At 37.2% G+C, this 20,026-nt stretch overlaps 2 protein-coding genes across 6 annotated transcripts in view; one reads left to right on the top strand and one right to left on the bottom strand.

Moving 5' to 3' along the window:
• SF3B1 (splicing factor 3b subunit 1) overlaps positions 1–20,026 on the bottom strand; it is a 54,008-nt gene that overhangs the window by 16,259 nt on the left and 17,723 nt on the right. For 2 of the 5 annotated variants that reach the window (XR_012374762.1, XM_025894142.2), the window contains exons 3-7: positions 9,820–9,986; positions 6,990–7,094; positions 6,455–6,569; positions 4,540–4,619; positions 3,476–3,646 (exon numbers count right to left, since the gene is read on the bottom strand). Coding sequence is in view for 3 of the 5 variants with exons in the window: in XM_025894142.2 (XP_025749927.2) it covers positions 3,476–3,646; positions 4,540–4,619; positions 6,455–6,569; positions 6,990–7,094; positions 9,820–9,986 (638 nt within the window). In the remaining 2 variants the exon portion in view is untranslated. Of the gene's footprint in view, positions 1–3,475; positions 3,647–4,539; positions 6,404–6,454; positions 6,570–6,989; positions 7,095–9,819; positions 9,987–20,026 lie in introns of those variants that run through there. The other 3 variants (XR_012374767.1, XM_073880724.1, XM_025894153.2) reach the window with 3 other exon arrangements.
• On the top strand, positions 8,526–9,387 carry LOC112840729 (small ribosomal subunit protein eS1-like). The gene has a single exon (XM_073880800.1). The coding sequence runs from the start codon at positions 8,548–8,550 to the stop codon at positions 9,340–9,342; it is 795 nt and encodes a 264-aa protein (XP_073736901.1). The 5' UTR covers positions 8,526–8,547; the 3' UTR covers positions 9,343–9,387.

Below are 20,026 nucleotides of genomic sequence, written 5' to 3'. Positions count from 1 at the left end.
ATTTAATTATAGCAATACTTCCCAAACTGTGCTTAGAGACATATATCTATAAGTTCTCACTAAGAAATACTATTTTTGTGTTTTTTTTTCAGTTTCATGTGCGTGTTTAATTAATCTAAGTATGTTTTGGACCACCTGTGTAATTATAACTAGATACTGCCACGATTTCAAACCCTGAGATTTACAATCACATTTGTAATATTACTCTAATACTGGTAAGATTAGTGAAAAAAAGACTGTAAGTAGAGTGAAGTAATCAAAGTTTCCATTACAGTTCAAACAGACAAGGAGTAGGTGATGCAAGGTATCACACAGCCCATGGTAACAGAATATTGTGCCTTACTTTGATACTATATTGTCTGCACTCTGCAGATTCTTCTGTTGGCTTCAGTGTAAGCCAAACAAAATTTGTACTTAAGATGCATAAATATTCCACCAGTTTTATAATATACTTTTATATATTTAAAATTGGATGGTGGCTCAGTCATTAAGCATCTGCCTTCGGCTCAGGTCATGATCCCAGAGTCCTGGGATCAAGCCCTGCATTGGGCTCCCTGCACAGCAGGGAGCCTGTTTCTCCCCTCCCACTCCCCCTGCTTGTGTTCCCTCTCTCTTGTCAAATAAATAAATAAAATCTTAAAAAAAAAAAATTGGATGCCCTATCCAACACAAGAATTCTATTTAGTTTTATACTTGCAAATTTGCATAAATACCACAACAAATTTAAGGCACAATTTTTCCTTTAAAAAGATTCTATGGGGGCGCCTGGGTGGCTCAGTTGTTGGGGTCTGCCTTCAGCTCAGGTCATGATCCCGGGGTCCTGGGATCGAGCCCCGCATCGGGCTCCCTGATCAGCAGGAGGCCTGCTTCTCCCTCTCTCACCCACCCTGCTTGTGTTCCTGCTTCTCGCTATCTCTCTCTGTCAAGTAAATAAATAAAATCTTAAAAAAAAAAAAAAAATTTACGTGTCACTCAGGGTTGAGAAATTTTCAATTAGGTGAGTGAAGCACATAAACTGTTCAAAATTTCATTTTTGGCAACTGCTCCTCCTGATGATCAGGTAGGAGATAAACTTTTTCTACTATCCACTGTAATTCCCACAGTCCTGATTAGGATGGAGCTGTGTTAAACAAGCAGAATGAAAGAAAACGTATCTGAAACTCTACAGTTTTATAAGACAGACATCTTTTTTTTTTAAAGCAGGGCAGTCTGCTTCTCCCTCTGCCTGTGCTCTCTCTCTAATAAATAAATCTTCAAAATAAATAAATAATAAATAAATAAATTTAGTAATAATTTATATTCTAAAGAGCCAAATCCTCTCATATACCAGCAAGCAAATGGGAACTCCTCAGGCTCTACCTTAAACTCAAAGTGTTTGGAAATTATTAGGTTTATTATATCCCAATTCTGGGTCTGGGAATATACTGCCACGGTCTATAAATAAATCTGCAGTAGTCTATGCTAAAACAGTGACTAAGGGGGCGCCTAGCTGGCTCATTTGGAAGAGTATATAACTCTTGATCTCGGGGTCATGAGTTCAAGCCCCACGTTGGGTACAGAGATTACTAAAATAAATAAACTTTAAAAAAAAAATTGGTGATTTAGATTAGGGTGGTGGAGACAGAGGTCATGAATGGTGGTTAGATCCCAAATATATTTAAAGGTGGGGACAATAAAATTAATTTATGGATAAAATTTAGGACAAGAGAGTAACTATTGGACGACACTGACATGACTCTTCAACGATGTGGCTTGAGCCAACAGACACGGGAACAGGCTGGAAGGGGTGAATGAACAGAGAAAATCGGTAATTTTATTTTAGAAAAATTCATTTTGAAATATCTACTAAACATTCAAATAGAAGTGTCAAGTCTGAGAACCCAGAACATGTAGGGCATAGATTTGTACATTTGGGAGCAGTCTTACAGAGATGGTATATGAAGACAGGAATGAGATCTTAGGGATTCCACTTAGAAAAGAGGTCCAAGGACTGAGCACTAGAAAACCCCAAAGTTAAAGGAAGGTGAGGAAGATCCAGCAAACAAGACTGAGGAACAGGAGTCAGTGAGGAGAGCATTAAGAGAATCAAGAGAGACTGAAGTCCAGAACCTAAGAAAAGCGAATCAAGTAATGGCAAATGCCACTGATATATGACAGAATCTATGATATGATGATACAGGATATGAGGACTGAGACTTGATCCTTGGATCTACCAAAAGGAGGTCAAGTGATGTTTTGGTGGAGTGGTGCAAGCAAAAGACTAGATAAGCAGAGACTGCAAGTATAGACAACTCATTCAAAGCATTTTGCAGTGAAGACACAGAAATGGGATGGTAGCTGGAAGGGGATGTGAGATCAAGGGATGGTTTCCTGCATTTTTTTTGTTTTGTTTTTTAAAGAGGAAAATGGGTACAAAGTGTTTGCTGATAATAGCCTGAAGTACAGAGAAAAAAACTGATGTTATATAAAAGTCTCTGAGTAGTTAAGAGGGGATGGGAAATAGTATATAAGAAGCTGTTCAACCTGCACTGACAACTCAGAAAGAAAAGAGTAAATGAGAACAGACATAGGCATACTGGCAGATTTCACAGTGGGAATGGTGTAAGTTTTTTTGTTGTTTCTACTTTGGAAAGGAAAAATAGGAAACAAAGTCATCAGCTAAAAAGCTGTTAAGGAGGTATTATGTTTGTAATTTTCTCTGGGGGTGAGGGGGATAGAAAATTACTGCTTAATGATTACAGTTTGCTCAAGGTAATGAAAAAATTTCAAAATTAGTGGAGATAGTTGTACAACATTGTGAGTGTTAATTAATGCCACTAAATTGTACACTTTAAAATGGTTAAAATGGCAAATTTTATGTTAATATTTTACAATTTTTTAAAAATTTTAAACAAATGAAACAATAAAAACAACCCACAAAGACGTTCTCTAGGAAAATAAACTGACCAAGGAAATGCAGTAGCACTACCCATGTGACACCAGTGGTCAGATGATTAAATTATCCATCAGAAAATGAAGAAGATCAGTATATTGTACTCAACCTCCACAATGTGACATACTGAAATGTTTTAATATTCCAAAAGGGATGTTCCTTTATTCCAAGCTATGGACTGAACTGTATCTTCTCCCCAAAAAAACTTATGTTGAAGCCCTTAACCACCAATGTGACCATATCTAGAGATGAGGCCTTTAGTGAGGTAATTTAATGCGGTCATAAGGTTAGGGCCATAACCTGGTAACACTGGTGTCCTTAGGAGAGACACAAGAGCTTGCTTGCTCTCTCCATGCACACACACCTTGATATTGACTTCAAGCCTCCATCAAGCCTCCAGAACTATGAAGAAATAAATGTCTGTTGTTTGAGCCACCTGGTCTGTGTTCACCTGATGTCAACAAAAGTAGGCTAATACACTCCATGTGAAAGGGAAAATCTAAAAACAATAATAATCGTTCATTAAAAATAAAAATAAATTACCTCTGCTTGATCCCAACTTGACAGCTTTTTGGGAGTGGCACCAGGAGTCTGATCGGCCGTTTGATCCCAACGCCGTTTTCGTTTTGAGGGAGGCTGGGATGCTGCTGCTCCATTGACAACTTTTAGTTCTCCAGCTTTAGCTTTTTCTGCTAGCTGCTGCCTAATTTCTCTCTACAAATATTTCAAATATCACTGAGTATTGCTAAAACCTTTTCAACATATTTTCATATATAATCAGCACAGTCATTTCAATTTAATGTCATTGTCTTCACTCATTCTGCTTTCTAAGCCACTGGGAGTGCCTTTCCTCATTTCCCTTTCTTTTCTCTATTTCTAGTACAATGTCTTTCTGCGCAAAAGATGAGCAACTATGGAATTTATAACACAGAGCACCCTACTTTAAAAACAGTGGAAAACCAAAATACTTTCATTGAAAAAGTTTTATTTAAAACTCACATAAACTGCAATGCAGATTATGTAGTAAGATAGAAAAGTGGCAAAAAGTGGAAACTTAAAAATTATAACTATGTAATTATTATACTTATCCCATATAACAAATTATATATTTGTAATAAACTTATGGAGGCTTACTGTTAGAACGAAATGGAGCAATCACTGCAGGCCAGTAAGAATCCTTCAGAATTCTCCACCCATATCCAAACTGAATCTTATGGAAGATTTAGAGGTTTTTCAAGGAATGATTTAACTATCTGACTTTTCCCTTAGCCGTCTGTTTCAGACACACACCACCAATCCTCCCCATAGATATAGCCACCATAAGATACATGTCTGTGTGTGTGTATATATACACATACGTACACATATACGTGTACACACCCAAACAGACAGCCAAGGGGCCAAGGACTGGAAAAGGATATAGAAATATGAAAAGTTTAATTTGGGAGGCAGCAGAATTTTGGGTAAAGTTTCTTTCTCAACTTAGTTTTTATTAATACTATTGAAATATTACTTGTGCAGCAAATAAAAAGGAAACATAAGTCTCTCAATTTGAACTTTCTATTACATTCTTTCACAACCACCAAAATAAAAATAGGTTCACATACCTCTTCTTTAGTTAAATGCTGTTCTCGCATTACATCCATGTAAGTCCTAGCGTTCATTTTAGGATCAGGGGTCTTCCCTCCTGCAGAAAAGAACAGCAACAGGACAAGAGTACAATAAATAAAAGATAATTAGGTTAAATTGATTTTATCTGCCCTGCTCTAATATTATGTTATTCCATAATCATTTAATTTATTTTTTGATGGAAAACTTTAATAATTATACATCTTACTTTTTATTGAGTTTGCTGATCAATTTAACCTGTTTGAACACAAACATATCTACAGCAGTTTAAAACAAATATTTTAATGCATATAAAAACAAAATGACAGCACAGTTTAGAGTCTTCAGAAGTGATGGGTTCCTGGGTTGCTAATCCGGAATACGTACACTTTCGTGCCTTTGTCTCCATCAGCAGTTCTGACTTCAAGCAGCAGAATAGAAGCCTAGAAAATTATCTCTTTACCATTAGTAACACTTTGGAAAGATATTTATATTCAAAACATTACCTGTTGCAAGCTGTTAAAATCCTGACTACAAATAACTATAACTAGATAAGTTCTCCATACAATGTTCTAAAACAGTTATAGTTTAGAAAATCTGACTTTTAAAATACACCTATAATCTTACTCTGATGTCATGTTACTAAAAAGGGCTTCATTCTTTTTAAGTTTTGTTGACCCAAAAACATTTTTATTTTCTTAGAAAGTAAAAATTACAACTGGAAACATATTACTTGAAATATATTACTTCTACCGGTTATGTTTCACACAGAAGAAAAGTGGTGTACAAAGAGATGTGTTAGTCTCTTGGTTCAAGTTTCAGTATTTGCTTTCAAACTTCAGAATATCTTAAAGAAGCCCAAACAGTACAGAACAAGATTCACAGAGGCACACTATGTTTTAGAAATGTGATAATCAGCTATACCAGTAGTATAGCATCACAATTTAGGAAAAAATAATAAAATTCTAAGACATTTCCTATGCTGAAGATCATGCCCAATTGATAGTGTCATTCTTTCTGACACTAGCTCTGATAAGACTTCCTTTGGAATACTTTTTCACCATAATCTAGAGAGGATGTGTTGAACTGCACCCTTAAGAATGCAGACAGGACTGGCATATAGCAGTACTGCTGTAGGAAAGAAATTAAGGACAGTTAGTATGGGCCTGTGAATTCTGACATACATGTTTAAATCAATTACAATTATGCAAGTAAAAAAAGAATATCCCTACTAATTCATGCAGGCTGAAAGTCTAATTTGTAAACCTGCAGCAGAATCTAATTCTAAGAAACAGGCACCTAATTCTGATTTTGAAACTCACCTGAGGAAAGCTTCCATCAGGCTCACTCACTATGCCCCTTGTGCTGACCTGCACACTAAAATTAGCAAAACAGACTCCAACTATTAAAAATATCAAAGTCTTTGTATACATACTTTTGTTTTAACTTTAAGTATGCTTAGAGCAAAATAGGTGCATTTACTAAACTATATTTAGAGCAATATGGGGGGAGCTCTAATGTGAGAAACAGTTTCTCAAAAGTAACAAGCCCAAAAGTCTAGGATTTGGAATGAAAACTTTCAATAGCTTGAAAGTATTTTGAGCAGAAAAACACATTTGTTCAAAGTATAGAAAGCGTACCCAAAACAAAAGTAAAAGAAAAACCTTTAACCCTTTGCGTTTCTATGGCATTGGCTCATTATTTTCTTGTCCTTCTACCTGGAAAGAAAACTTGCATTATAAAGATGAAGAATATGGCATCTGTGACTTCAACCAAATCTATACAAATCTATAATAAGGGGGATTTTAAAAAAGAAAAGCAAATTCATAAGCATGCCAAAAAAAATCAAAGGGCTAAAGACAACTTAAGACAAATAAATTCCTGAAAACTTATAGAAAAGTGGGAAAGAATTACCATCTGCAAAAGGATCAAGACGCTCTGGGGATATTATCATGGTCCGCCTGTGCTTTTTGTATTCATCCTCCCGGTCAGCAATCTTCGGAGGTCGGTGCTCAGCGAATGGATCATACTGAAAAGAGGTATGTCTCATTTAATAACTACTTTATTAAATAACCAAAGAGAATATCATATACAAAACCCAGAACATTAGAAAATATGTAAAAATGTTTAATAAATACCTACTAATGAAAGAAATATCTTCTAACATTTTATGGATGTTAACATGAAAAAATAAGACATAGGGAAATGAGACAATATACACTGTCAACATTTCTATACTTCCTTTCTTCATGAAATGATTACCTTAACAAAATAAACTAAGTACTACTTCTAATCCTCCCAATCAACTCTCCTCAAGACATTCTAATAACTTGATTTCTAAAATATGGGGGCTTCCACAGGAATTGAGACATTTTTTCCTTAACTGAATAAACTCTGGTTTTAATTTTTAAAAAGGGCTGCAAGGGGAGAAGAACAAGAAGAGAGTCACCTGTTCTGTTGATTGCGGTATATCATTAAGCAATGCCACAGGGGCATGATATCCTGGCTTCTTCTGACCAAGCAAACTTGTAGATGATGAGTAGTCATCGTCATCCTGCAATGAAATGCCACCAAAAAGCCACCAACAAAATGTCAGAACTTAAAAATTAAAAAGCATATACAGATTCAACATGGTATCAAAAGACTTACTGGCAAAGTGGTGTCTAAACCTTTGTTCATAAAAGTTCTAAACACCTAGGGTTTCTTTCAAATCACAAACCTTTTAAAGAAATTAAATTTAGTTCTCTTTACTTTTAAAAACATTAAACAAGGAATGATTTCTATGGAAGCTAATTAAAGTAAGATAGGTATGGACTTTTAAGAAAGCCTGAACATTTCGTTTTCTCACAGAAAGCATAATGAAATTTGTTTTTCAGGACATCTGGGTGGCTCAGTCGGTTAAGCATCTGCCTTCAGCTCAGGTCATGATCCCAAGGTCCTGGCATCAAGTCCCACATCAGGCTCCTTGTTTAGCGGAGAGCCTGCTTCTCCCTCTGCCTGCTCTCCCTGCCGCTCCCCTGCTTGTGCACTCTCTCTTTCTCTCTGACAAATAAATAAATAAAAATCTTCAAAGAAAAAGAAAAAAAATTTGTTTTTCAAATTTGGAAACTACAAACAGCTTATTTAGAACTCTCCAGGTTCCTTGTTGTTGTTTTAAAGATTTTATTTTTAAGTAATCTCTACACTCACAACCCCAAGAGTCTCATGCTCTACTGACTCAGGCGGCCAGGTGCCCTTCCTTGTTTTTTTAACTCATGTTTTTTTAAACATTTTTAACCACACAAATAAAATATAATTAATTTTAAAGGTATTTGTTTCCCTAGTAGTATGTTTAAACAGACCAATGTTATATTGTTACTTTACTACTCTAAGAAGTACAACAATGGATTAACTCCCAAGATTTTAACACCTTGTTTATTTTATTCAAAAACGAAATCAAAATTTCCCCCTTAGCTTCTGGAAATTGTACCTTTAGAACTTGAAAAATTTTCTTAAAAGAAAAAAGTGCCAATTATAAAATAAAATGTGGTTTGCATTTCATAAAAACAAGTTTGATAAAATCTATATACATAAAACGTTACTGAATTATGCAAAAATTGAACAGTCACTTCACCAAATTTGGATGTTTGGAATGGTCTGACAAAATAAGCTATGTGGACTATATAAAAACACTTTGAGGGATGCACTTCAAAACGAGAAGCGGTCATCCTCCAGAGTAACTAAAAAAGGCCATTAGCATCAGTAACAAGAAACATTCCATTCTTATTAAGATGCCAAGGGGATGGGACGCCCGGGTGGCTGAGTCAGTTAGGCGTCCGCCTTTGGCTCAGGTCGTGATCCTGGGGTCCTGGAATTGAGTCCCACGTCAGGATCCCTGCTCAACAGGAAGCCTGTTTCTCCCTCTGCCTGCTGCTCCCCTTGCTTATGCTCACGTGCCCTCTCTGACAAATAAATAAAATCTTAAAAAAAAAAAAAGATGCCGCCCTTTTGGCTCCCTGAGCAGCGCCATGGCGGTCGGCAAGAACAAGCACCTTACGAAAGGTGGCAAAAAGGGAGCCAAGAAGAAAGTGGTTGATCCATTTTCTAAGAAAGATTGGTATGATGTGAAAGCACCAGCTATGTTCAATATAAGAAATATTGGAAAAACATTAGTCACAAGAACTCAAGGAACCAAAATCGCATCTGATGGCCTCAAGGGTAGGGATTTTGAAGTGAGCTTTGCTGATTTGCAGAATGATGAAGTTGCATTTAGAAAATTCAAGCTAATTACTGAGGATGTTCAGGGCAAAAACTGCCTGACTAATTTCCATGGCATGGATCTTACCCGTGACAAAATGTGCTCCATGGTCAAAAAATGGCAGACCATGATCGAAGCTCATGTTGATGTCAAGACTACCGATGGTTATTTGCTTCGTCTATTTTGTGTTGGTTTTACTAAAAAACACAATAATCAGATTCGGAAGACCTCTTATGCTCAGCACCAACAGGTCCGTCAAATTCGGAAAAAGATGATGGAAATCATGACCCGAGAGGTGCAAACAAATGACTTGAAAGAAGTGGTCAATAAATTGATTCCAGACAGCATCGGAAAAGATATAGAAAAGGCTTGTCAGTCTATTTATCCACTTCATGATGTCTTCGTTAGAAAAGTAAAAATGCTGAAGAAGCCCAAGTTTGAATTGGGAAAGCTCATGGAGCTTCATGGTGAAGGTAGTAGTTCTGGAAAAGCTACTGGGGATGAGACTGGTGCTAAAGTTGAACGAGCTGATGGATATGAGCCACCAGTCCAAGAATCTGTTTAAAAGTCAGACATTTAATGGTGACAAATAAAAAAATCCTATTTGTGATGTTTAAAAAAAAAAAAAAAAAGATGCCAAGGGGAAAAACACAGCATTAAATACAAATCGGAAGTCAAAAGTGGCAAGGACAGATGGCTATCTACAATAAAGTAACGTCTCATGCTGGCTACTCTAGACAGAGCTTAGGAGGTAACAAGCAGGATTTATTTTACAATAGTTAATGATTTGCAGCTTATTTGCTGGATAAACAAACTAGTTTTAACATAAAGATTCATAAAGTTTTAACATAAAGAAGTGATGACTTCCGGAAGTTTCTGGACCTTAGAGAGAAAGGACACCTTCAATAGTTTTATCCTCCAAAAGAATGATTTCCCAATCCCCCAAATCTTCCCAGATTAAATAAGATGACTAAAACAGAAAATTCCCTTATATTTTTGCTCATCAAAGAAATGCCTGATTCTTGTAAACTCAATAACTCACATCTTCAAGTTCAGTTGCAGCAATTGATGTCACATATCCAGCAAATCGGCTGTCACTTCCACCATAAATTTCCTGGTCATAATAACCTGTAGAATCAAGGCCCACTCCTTGAGCTTCATCAAGAGCTGCCTTCTTGCCTTGAATTTCTCGAATCTGTGCTTCAATATCTGTAAGGAAGTTAATACAGACTTGAATTTTCCAAAGAGACCCAAAACAATGCATTTCTCTAGTAGGAATTATCAAAGTACTCTTCTAAATACATAAACTTTAAAATAACTATTATATACAAGGAGTTAGAACTATACCTAGTACTGATTTACTTAATGTATCTTCCCCTCAACAGACAATACTTGTACACAGAAGAGATGCTTACCATTTCATCAACTACAAATTAGAACAGGTTATCAAAATTTAAATTACTGTTGAATTCCAAACCTTTCCCCAAATGAAAAAATAATACTGTCAATGTTGATTAGGGACCAAGAACAACACTCAAGATCATTTAAAGTCAACAATACCAGAAATGAAAAAACAGTACTATGGAAAGTGGTTCTCAAACTAGAATGTGCAACAAATTGTCTACAGAGTTAAAATGCAGTAGGCCTGGATCAGACCCAAGTTTCTGCATTCCTAGTAAGTTCTCAGGTGATGTCCTAAACACCTAGGATCACACTCCAAAGAGTAAAATAAAGGATAAAGTCTAAATTCTTTATAGCCTAGAATTCAGAGCCCTACCCTGTTTGGCTGCAACCACCATGACATTAGTTTCATGATTAAGAGTCTGAAGAAAGGGCACCTGGGTGGCTCAGACGGTTAAGCGTCTGCCTTCGGCTCAGGTCATGATCCCAGGGTCCTGGGATTGAGTCCCGCATCGGGCTCCTTGCTCAGCAGGGAGTCCGCTTCTCCCTCTGCCTCTCCCCCTCCTTGTTCTCTCTCTCTCTCTCTCGCAAATGAATAAATAAAATCTTTAAAAAAAAAAAAGTCTGAGCTCTGGAATCAAAATGTCTGCCTTCAAATAAAGGCTTTCTCTACCAATTAATATGTTATTTCACCTCTGTGTCCCAGTTTCCTACAACGTGTTTTTTTAAAAGGATTAAATGAGATAATGAACATGAAGCACTTAAGCATTCCATGAATTAACTCTTGCCAGCTCGTTACCTTCAACTGAATTAAAACCCTCTGACACTAGGCACTTTAAAAAAGCTCATTTACTAGTTTGCAAGGACCAAAAGGAAAAAGATTCAAATGGCACAATGCAAATAACCAACCCAAACCCTCAGCAAAGGGAGAAAACCCTCTGTAGTTCAGGATGGGTGTGGTTTAAAGCAGAAAATGTAATAACATTATCTAGTCCAAAGCGCAGGTGGACCACATTTCCCCAGTAAGTGGGAGCAAGTCTCAGAAACTCAAAATAACGGAACAGGTTTACCACTGAACTTGAGCAGCTCCAGTTTGTAACCACATCTCAAAATTCTTATCATGTATCCAGAGCACCACCATCTCCACAGTTACTACTTTTTCCAGCATCTCTCCCCTCAAAACTGTTACAGCAGCCCAGGTAGCCAGGGGTCCCCACCATGATCAATCACAAACAGAAATATCCTCATGTAAGCTGGGTTGTTTATTTTACTATTCTACTTTTGTTTCTGTTTGAAGTGTATTTTTTAAAAGTTTTAAATCCACATTTCGTCCCTTCCCTCACCCCAAGAATTTTTTGCCCTGAAATACAGAAGAAACCAGAGTGGTTAGCAAGACTGGCTAAGGGGTGAATGGAGATTAAGTCTTCATATTTTTTTTCTTTCTGAACATTTGCATTTCTGAAATGTTTGAGGCTTAAAAACAAACACTAGATGCATGGATCCCACTTTTAAGTAAATAGGTTCTTTCACTGGACCACATATGCTACTGCCATCAGGATCCAGACAGGACACACTAATGGGTAAATGAGGCCAGCCAAATAATCTGCAATCTCCCCTCTACAGCATCAGTCTAGTCTACTAACAACCTACACTGAAATCACCTGGGGCCCTGTTACAAGGACTGAATCCAGGCCTCAGATACATTAAGTTGGAACCACCAACTGAAGAGCCCAGGTTTCTACATTAGCAACAAACACCCCAGGAAACTCTCCACTTCCAGCCCTGGCCTGCCCTTACCAAAATTTCCAATTTAGGACATGTTATACTTTTTTCTAGCTCATACAGAACAACCACCACCACCAAAACTAGGAAAGGGGTGTTGTTTCAAAAAAACTGCATCATACCATACATATTGTGCAGTTTACTCTCCTCCTCCACACACACATTAATACATCACAGTTTTATTTTCCTTTGAAAGGATTTCCAGTCCAAGTTTTCAGCAGCTAGTCCTTTATTTGGATAATATATTTATTCAGGAACTGCTTTCATCTACTGAATCTTACCTACTGATTTTATGTAAGGACTGGCAACAGAGTTTTCTAATTACAAAAGTACTCAAAATATCCAATTTGTTTGTATAAAAAGCCTTGTATCATGACTGGATTCCTATTAAATAAAATTCAGCAACAAAATTACCTAGCGGCTAGACAGCTCTTTGTAGTCAATTAATTCTGAAGAGAGTTCATTACTTAATTTCTACAAGTTGTATAGTTCAATGTTTACATGCAAACCAGGTGCTATATCTGCTTGAAACTATGATAAAAAGTCTAAAAGCTCGTGGGTCGTTTATGCAATGTAAACTGCAGCACATTTACACAAACGTCACATTACCCACAAAACTGAGACAACAGCTTCCACAACACTCAGCAGTTATGCAAATGACAAAATTAAAAACTAGAAAACTCAATATTATTTTATCATTACATTTATAAACAAGGTAACTGTGATATTTTGTTTACAAAATAAAATCTGTGGCACAAATACGGCAAAATATTAAGAACCAGTATATCTGAGCAATGGGATTACATTAGGTTCATTATATTTTTTCCTGTACTCTTCTGTATGTTACACTATTTCATAATTAAAAAGTAACTTTCAATCTGTAGAAGTCATTAAAAGTAACTTTTCCAAATTTTATAAACATTTTGCATCTCTGGGAAAGGCTAAGCTGTCTCTAATTTCTTATTTTCAAAGCCGTCTCACACAAATTATAGCTACTGGTATGCAGGTATTCCTGCACTTTCTGATATACAAACTAAAGATCATTTCTGACAACAAATGTGTAAGACTTATTAGCAACAATAGAAAAAAAAAATGAGGGAAGACACCAAAAAGAATAACCAGAAGTCCAAAATGTTAAATAAAAGACCTGAAGAGACAGAGGAAGGAGGAAATGTTCATGCTAATCTCTTCCTACTTCAATTATAACCAACATGAATAAATCCTCTGTTCCTCCCTAATCCCTTTCCAATTCAGACTCCCTGTAGTTGAGACATTCAGATGTGAAGATAAAGAAAAATGGATACTGTCTGCTAGTGACTGGACAAGAGACTAGGAACTCCTCATGGCCACACGTTAAGACTGCCAAGAGCTGGCACTCTAATCCATGTGAACCCATAAATATTCTAGTCTTCTTGATGCGTGTATTAATATTTCTCATTATCAAGTAGTATTCCAATGTACTACAGCATCCAGGTTGCTTGCAGTTTGTAAAGATTACAAATAAGGCTGCTATAGAACATTCATGTACAGGTTTTTATGTAAACATGGGATTTAACAGTACTTGTGTAAATACCTAGTCTTATAGATTAGTATCTAGTCTGCTGGGTCTTAAAGCAGTGTATGTTTAATTTTATAAAAAACTTAAAGTCCTTTTGGTGGGTTTACTTACATAAGTTTGAGAACAGAAGAGAGCTGAATTATTCCATATAACAGAGGAAGAATCATTTTGAGAGATGAAATGGAGGAAATTAAAAGAACAAGTAAAATGAAGAACAGCTGGGAGCTGGGATAAGTGAGATCAATAAAATTCCAGCTTTATGGCGTTAAAAGGGGGGTTATCAGGAGTCAGATATATCTAATGTCTATTTCTAAATTATCTGACTTTCCAGATGAACGCTTCATTTCTGTTCCCCACACAACCCTCCCATCTTCAGTAAAATCTATGGAGTGGGAGCATATATAGGACACTCAGTTACTGATGCTGAAAACTTAAAAACAAAGTAGGAATTCCCTATCCTGAGAGCAGATTTGGAATCTTAAAACTGAAGTTATGGGTCATCCTTCAAATCCCCAGAGTTGGCAGTCTAGTACTGGTTTAATTTAAAAAAAAAATGTCTTAGACAAGAAATCAAAGTACTAGTTAAGTATTAGACTTGTATTTAGGGGCACCTGGGTGGCTCAGTTGGTTAAGCCTCCGACTCTTGGTTTCCACTCACATCGCGACTGGGGTCGTGGCATCAAGCCCCTAGTGGGGCATGCTCAGGACAGAGTCTGCTTAGGACTCTATCTCCCTCCCTCTCCCTCTTCCCCACCCACTGCTCGCATATGCGCACGTGTGTACGTGTGTGCTAAAAGTATCGGAGAGTCTGCAAGAGCCTTACTAAAGGAGGAGCCTTGAGGGTAAACTGTCGAGAATGAGGTTTTTCTCAAGGTGGTATTCCTATTTTAAGGTACGAATATCACAAGGACTCAAGCAAAACTATTTCAGATAGGAATATCTATGTAAGAACTGTGAGAGTACATTCATTGCCATTAAAATTATAGGGGGAGGGGCACCTGATTTTGCAAATCCTTTGTTAAGATTTCCTTGCCATGGCTGGTCCAACCTAACCCTAAAGTATGATTTCAGAACCGTGTTCATTCCTAAAGCCAATAATTTTCTTGGCACTTCCCTTGTTTGTGGGTCTCCAGACATCTTAATTGCAGCAGTAGTGGTGGGAGAGTCTAAGAAGGTGTCGTGGGTATTTTCTCTGCCCTCTTCCCCTGTTCCTGCAGACTATAGGAAACTCTACAGGACAAAGCTACTGCAACAAATAAATTGCAAAGAAAAAGAAAGATGGAGGAGGAATATAAAGATTTAAGACTAAGTGATATATGGACTTTATTTGCAACTTGATTCAAACGAACTGGGAAAAATTTTTTTATAAGGCAATCAATAAAACTGAACTATTAATTTTAGGTGCAATAATAGTATTTTTAAAAAGTTTTACGTGTTAGAGATACACACTGAAAAATATATGGATAAAATAATATGCCTGGTATTTGCCTCATAATAATGGGAAGGGTGAAGGGACCAAACACAGATTAAACAAAAGTGGGCCCATGTTTATAACTTTGAAGCTAGGTATAGGTGCAACATGGGGGGGGGTTCATTTCACTACTCTATTTTTGTACGTTTGCAGTTTTCAATAGAGTTAAAAAAAAGAGGCGCCTGGGTGGCTCAGTCGGTTAAGCATCTGTCTTCGGTTCAGGTCATGATTGGGTTCAAGCTCTGCATCGGGCTCTCTGCTCAGTGGGGAGCCTGCTTCTCCCTACCCCTCTGCCTGCACTCCCCGCTTGTGCTCTCTCTCTCCCTCTTTCTGTCAAATAAACAAAATCTTAAAAAAATAAAAAGTTTAAAAAATATATAAGCATGGCTCTCTTAAGTTTTGCCCTTTTTTCTCATTCTTGGTTCTTCTTCTAGCCCCTTGAAACCAAGGCCTCTGATCCCATGCAACAGAAAAAAGCTCTCTCCTCTGAAATGGAGTCCTCTGCTGGATGTAAACAGAATTTTTTTTAGCCCTTTTGTGAAATATCTTCAATCTTAAAAGTCCCAATTCTTCTCAATCTTCGTTATTACTGTCCCTATTCTAGTTTTATTTATTTTGCTAAATGATGGTAAAATCCTAATAAACGTTAAGATATAAACGTACATTTCAAAACTAAATTTCCTTCAATGACCTACAGAAAATAAATGTCATTATTTGATTGAAATTCCTCTCTTTTCGAAGGAGATTTCTGATCCTAGGAATGCTTTCAACTATCAGAGAACAAATCCTTCCCTAGAAGATTGACATTAATTAACAGTGTGAATTAATAAAATCTGTGAGCTAGTCCACTTGATATCTCAATTCATTCAAAAATGATTTCCATTCGTTTTCTTAAAAATTACATTCCTTTTATAATCAGAAAAAATGTGATAAATATTAAAATTACAAACTTTTTTAAAAAGGATTTTATTTACTCATTTGAGACACAGAGAGAGAGAAAGAGAGTAGGGGGAGAGACAGAGGGAGAGGGAGAAGCAGGCTCCCCGCTCAGTCAGGAGCCCGATGTGGGGCTTGATCCCAGGACTCTGGGATCATAACCTAAGCCGAAGGCAGACGCTTAACCATCTGAGCCACCCAGGTGCCCCTAAAATGACAAACATTTTTGACATAAATACATCAAATGTTTTAACTGGGAGTTGAGTGTGACTTCAAAAGAATATGCAGAATTGGGGGTCTTTTAAAAGATGGGCAACATCTATTTTTTTTTTAAGACTTTATTTATTTATTTGACACACAGAGAGAGAGCACAAGTAGGCAGAGCAGCAGGCAGAGGGAGAGGGAGAAGCGGGCTCCCTGCTGAGCAGGGAGCCCGATGCAGGGCTTGATCCCAGGACCTGAGATCACAACCCGAGCCGAAGGCAGTCGCTCAACCAACTGAGCCACCGAGGCGCCCCAACCTACTGTTTATAATTTACACTAAAACCTAAATATAAAACTGTGATACAAAACACCACTGGTCACGTCTGATGCAACTGTTTAACTGCTCCCCACTGATTCTGTCTCTCTACTGGTTTCTACTTCCGTGCCTTTTCTTTTTTCCATGCCCCAGATAATGCTAATCCAGCTTGCAGCATTTTCTCCTCCTTGATGTGTCTTTTTATTCCTCATTTTTTTTTAAAGATTTTATTTATTTATTTGAGAGAGAGAGAATGAGAGATAGAGAGCACGAGAGGGAAGAGGGTCAGAGGGAGAAGCAGACTCCCTGCCAAGCAGGGAGCCCGACGCGGGACTCGATCCTGGGACTCCAGGATCATGACCTGAGCCGAAGGCAGTCGCTTAACCAACTGAGCCACCCAGGCGCCCCTTATTCCTCATTTTTAATTTGGATTGTTTTGAATGTTCTAATCACCGTTCATTATATGTTACAGAGGCACAGCCCCTGGATGTTACTTACTGACACCTTAGTCTGGTTCATAAGTGTTATCTATTCTCCAACAGGCAGAATCAAGTTGTGAGCAAGGATTTCTCAAATATGACACCTCTAAAAGACATCCAGAAAACAGCAAGTATATTGTGTATCCCAACTTTCATCCTTTTCCTTAAACAAAGCCCCAAAACTAACTATGGTGGTAAATTATTTTACTGAACACTATAGGTGTCAATTCCTAAGTTATTAATCCCTAATTAGCACTACTTAAGTCAACTCTTAAATAATTACACAGAAAAGAAAATCTTTTTCAGAATCTTTAAGCAATTTGCTTTCCTTTTTATTTTTACTAGCAACATTCACGCTAGAAGTCTACAAAACCAAAACAGTAAGTATTCTTAGCACAGAAAAATAAAAATCTCAGAAAATGAAGAATACGATGACTATTCCAGACATTCTAAAAGCAAAAATTTAGGGAAAAAACCTTTTTCAGCTTTGTGATCCCCCCCAAAAATCCATTCAAGAGACAGTGGCAAAACAAGCCAATATATGAGATTTTAGGATAATCCATTTTCCCCATTCCAAGAGGAAAAAGAGTGTGTTTCCTTGTTTGTCAAAGTCAACAATATGTGAACTGCGGATAGCAAGATTATGCACATTAATAATTGTATACACTTGACACAACTTAATATGCAGAAAGGTCCAAAAGATTTTACTGATATGAACCAGTCTAGCTCTTTTTAGACTTCAATACTGGAAAATGTAAGCCACCAGGATAATAAACAATCAGGCTGCTTAAAGAGGAGGTTAAGGGCTGATCCTAACAGAAATATTCAAAAAAGGGGCGCGTGGGTGGCTCAGTCGTTAAGCGTCTGCCTTCCGCTCAGGTCATGGTCCCCAGGGTCCTGGGATTGAGCCCCGCCCGCACTGGGCTCTCTGCTCCGCAGGAAGCCTGTTTCTCTCTCTCCCACTCCCCCTGCTTGTGTTCCCTCTCTCGCTGTGTCTCTGTCAAATAAATTTAAAAAATCTTAAAAAAAAAAAAGAAATAAATATTCAAAAGGAGTAAGACAGCATAAAAAAAACAGTTATCAGTTTGGCTCAATGATGGGAACTAATAACCTGTGAAAAGAACATATAGGATGGAACAATAACCTCCTTCAGTTTGAATACAGTATTATTTAATTCACAAAATACAAGTAAAAATTACTGATGCACCCATTACTTTAAAAATAAATTACAAAACACAATAAAGTCTTTACAAGCAACATTACTTAGGATAAAAAGATTATATAATCGTCTTTACTTAAAAAAGCAACATGATGGGGGCGCCTGGGTGGTTCAGTCGGTTGAGCATCAGCCTTCCGCTCAAGTCATGATTTCAGGATCCTGGGATCGAGCCCCACATCAAGCCCCATATTGGGCTCCCTGCTTAGCAAGGAGTTGGTTTCTCTCCCTCCCTCTGCCCCTCCCCCTGCTCGTGCCCCCTCTGTCTCTCGCTCTAATAAATAAAATCTTAAAAAATATATATAGCTTTAAAAAAAAGCAACGTGATGGACAACTCTAAAACAAAAATAAAACAAGTACTATGTGAACTTTTAAAAATGTAAAAGTCACTCCAGTGAGGTTCAAACTCAAGTTCTCCTATCAACTACTTCACTAGCTTAAAAGAATTGTTGGTCTTACTGTCATTCTTCACACTGCAAACAATGACTTTCCTAAAACGCAGAAGTAACTTGCCACCTGGGAGGAGTAAGGCACTTTATTCTGTAGTCACTGGAGAGCCAAGTCATATCTAGCTCAGTGTTCAAAGTCTTCTTTAATTTGATGCTAACCTGATATTTCTTCCTCTCAATTCAGAAGGTCCCCAATATATTAATAAGTCCTACTTCCCACCTATCTCAGCCAAACAATGTATCCAAACCTAGCCAATCATTCACAAGTCAGTTTAAGCGACCTCTTCCTGTGAAACTTTTAATATTTCCAATATAATCTCTCAATAAATGTTAATATTCAGTACCCATTAGGCACTGGGTACCGGGGATACCAAGATATAGTTCCTATACACAACAATCTCAAAGTGGATGAGAAAACCTTAACACAATGAAATAGTCTAATATAATATTTATTAATTGCTATAGTAGCACCAAAAAGAAAAAAAAAACCCCACCAAGAATTCTGCTCCAGGTTATCAGAGACGACTTATTAAGCGAAACAGAGATACACCATAAAGGACTACAGGTCTTTAAAAAGAATATCATGAGGGGGGAGCCTGGGTGGCTCAGTCCTTTAAGCATCTGCCTCCGGCTCAGGTCATGGGATCAAGACCCACATCTGGCTCCCTGCTCCTCAGGAAGCCTTGCTTCTCCCTCTCCCACTCCCCCTGCTTGTGTTCCCTCTCTTGCTGTGTCTGTCAAATAAACAAATAAAATCTTAAAAAAAGAAAAGAAAAGAAAAATATTATGAGGGAGTAAGAAACTATATAATTATTAACGGTGTACTTCCACTGAACATTTATCATCTTCTACCTTATATTCACAATGATGGACAGTGTCTTGTACACAGCGCCCCAAAATTAAATGATTACTCCTACGCTTTCTTTACAGCATCAGTTAATTCATATAGACAGCATGATTCCAAATAAAATAGCAAATTTGGCCAGTGAATTTCAATCTTCTATAGACCAAAGCTTTTTAACTGGGTTTCAAAAAAAGCAGGAAAACTGATCCAAACTTTGATTTTCCTGTCCAAAAGTATCTTATGATAAAATAACAATAAACAAGTAATCAAAGCCACAGAATGCCCCAAATGAACAATCTACTCCTGAACAAACAAGAATAGCAACATCTTTACATTTTCTAACTATTTTGCAAAAGGTACGTCCGAGTTAGTCTAATGACAGAAGAGTAAGTGCCTAAAAAAACCTTCAGGGTTAAAACAGTGTTTAAATCTAAATACCTGCCAAGAATAAGAAGAATATTAAAGTCATTGCCAATTAATTAGCATGTTTCAGAAGTTGCAGAAAGCTGGACTTCAGTTCTAGTGGGTAACACAATTATTTGATGTCATTCACATTCTGGTCCCAATCAACCTTTCCAGATTCGTCTACATTT

This window comes from Callorhinus ursinus, unplaced genomic scaffold, assembly GCF_003265705.2.
Source record: "Callorhinus ursinus isolate GAN/ISIS: 27379988/994484 unplaced genomic scaffold, GSC_fseal_2.0 scaffold2, whole genome shotgun sequence".
Classification (NCBI taxonomy): Eukaryota; Metazoa; Chordata; class Mammalia; order Carnivora; family Otariidae; genus Callorhinus; species Callorhinus ursinus.
This window is presented reverse-complemented; position numbering and strand designations above follow the sequence as displayed.

Bases quoted from the DNA above. Each gene is read 5' to 3' on its own strand.
- LOC112840729 (XM_073880800.1), top strand. From the start codon at position 8,548: ATGGCGGTCGGCAAGAACAAGCACCTTACGAAAGGTGGCAAAAAGGGA.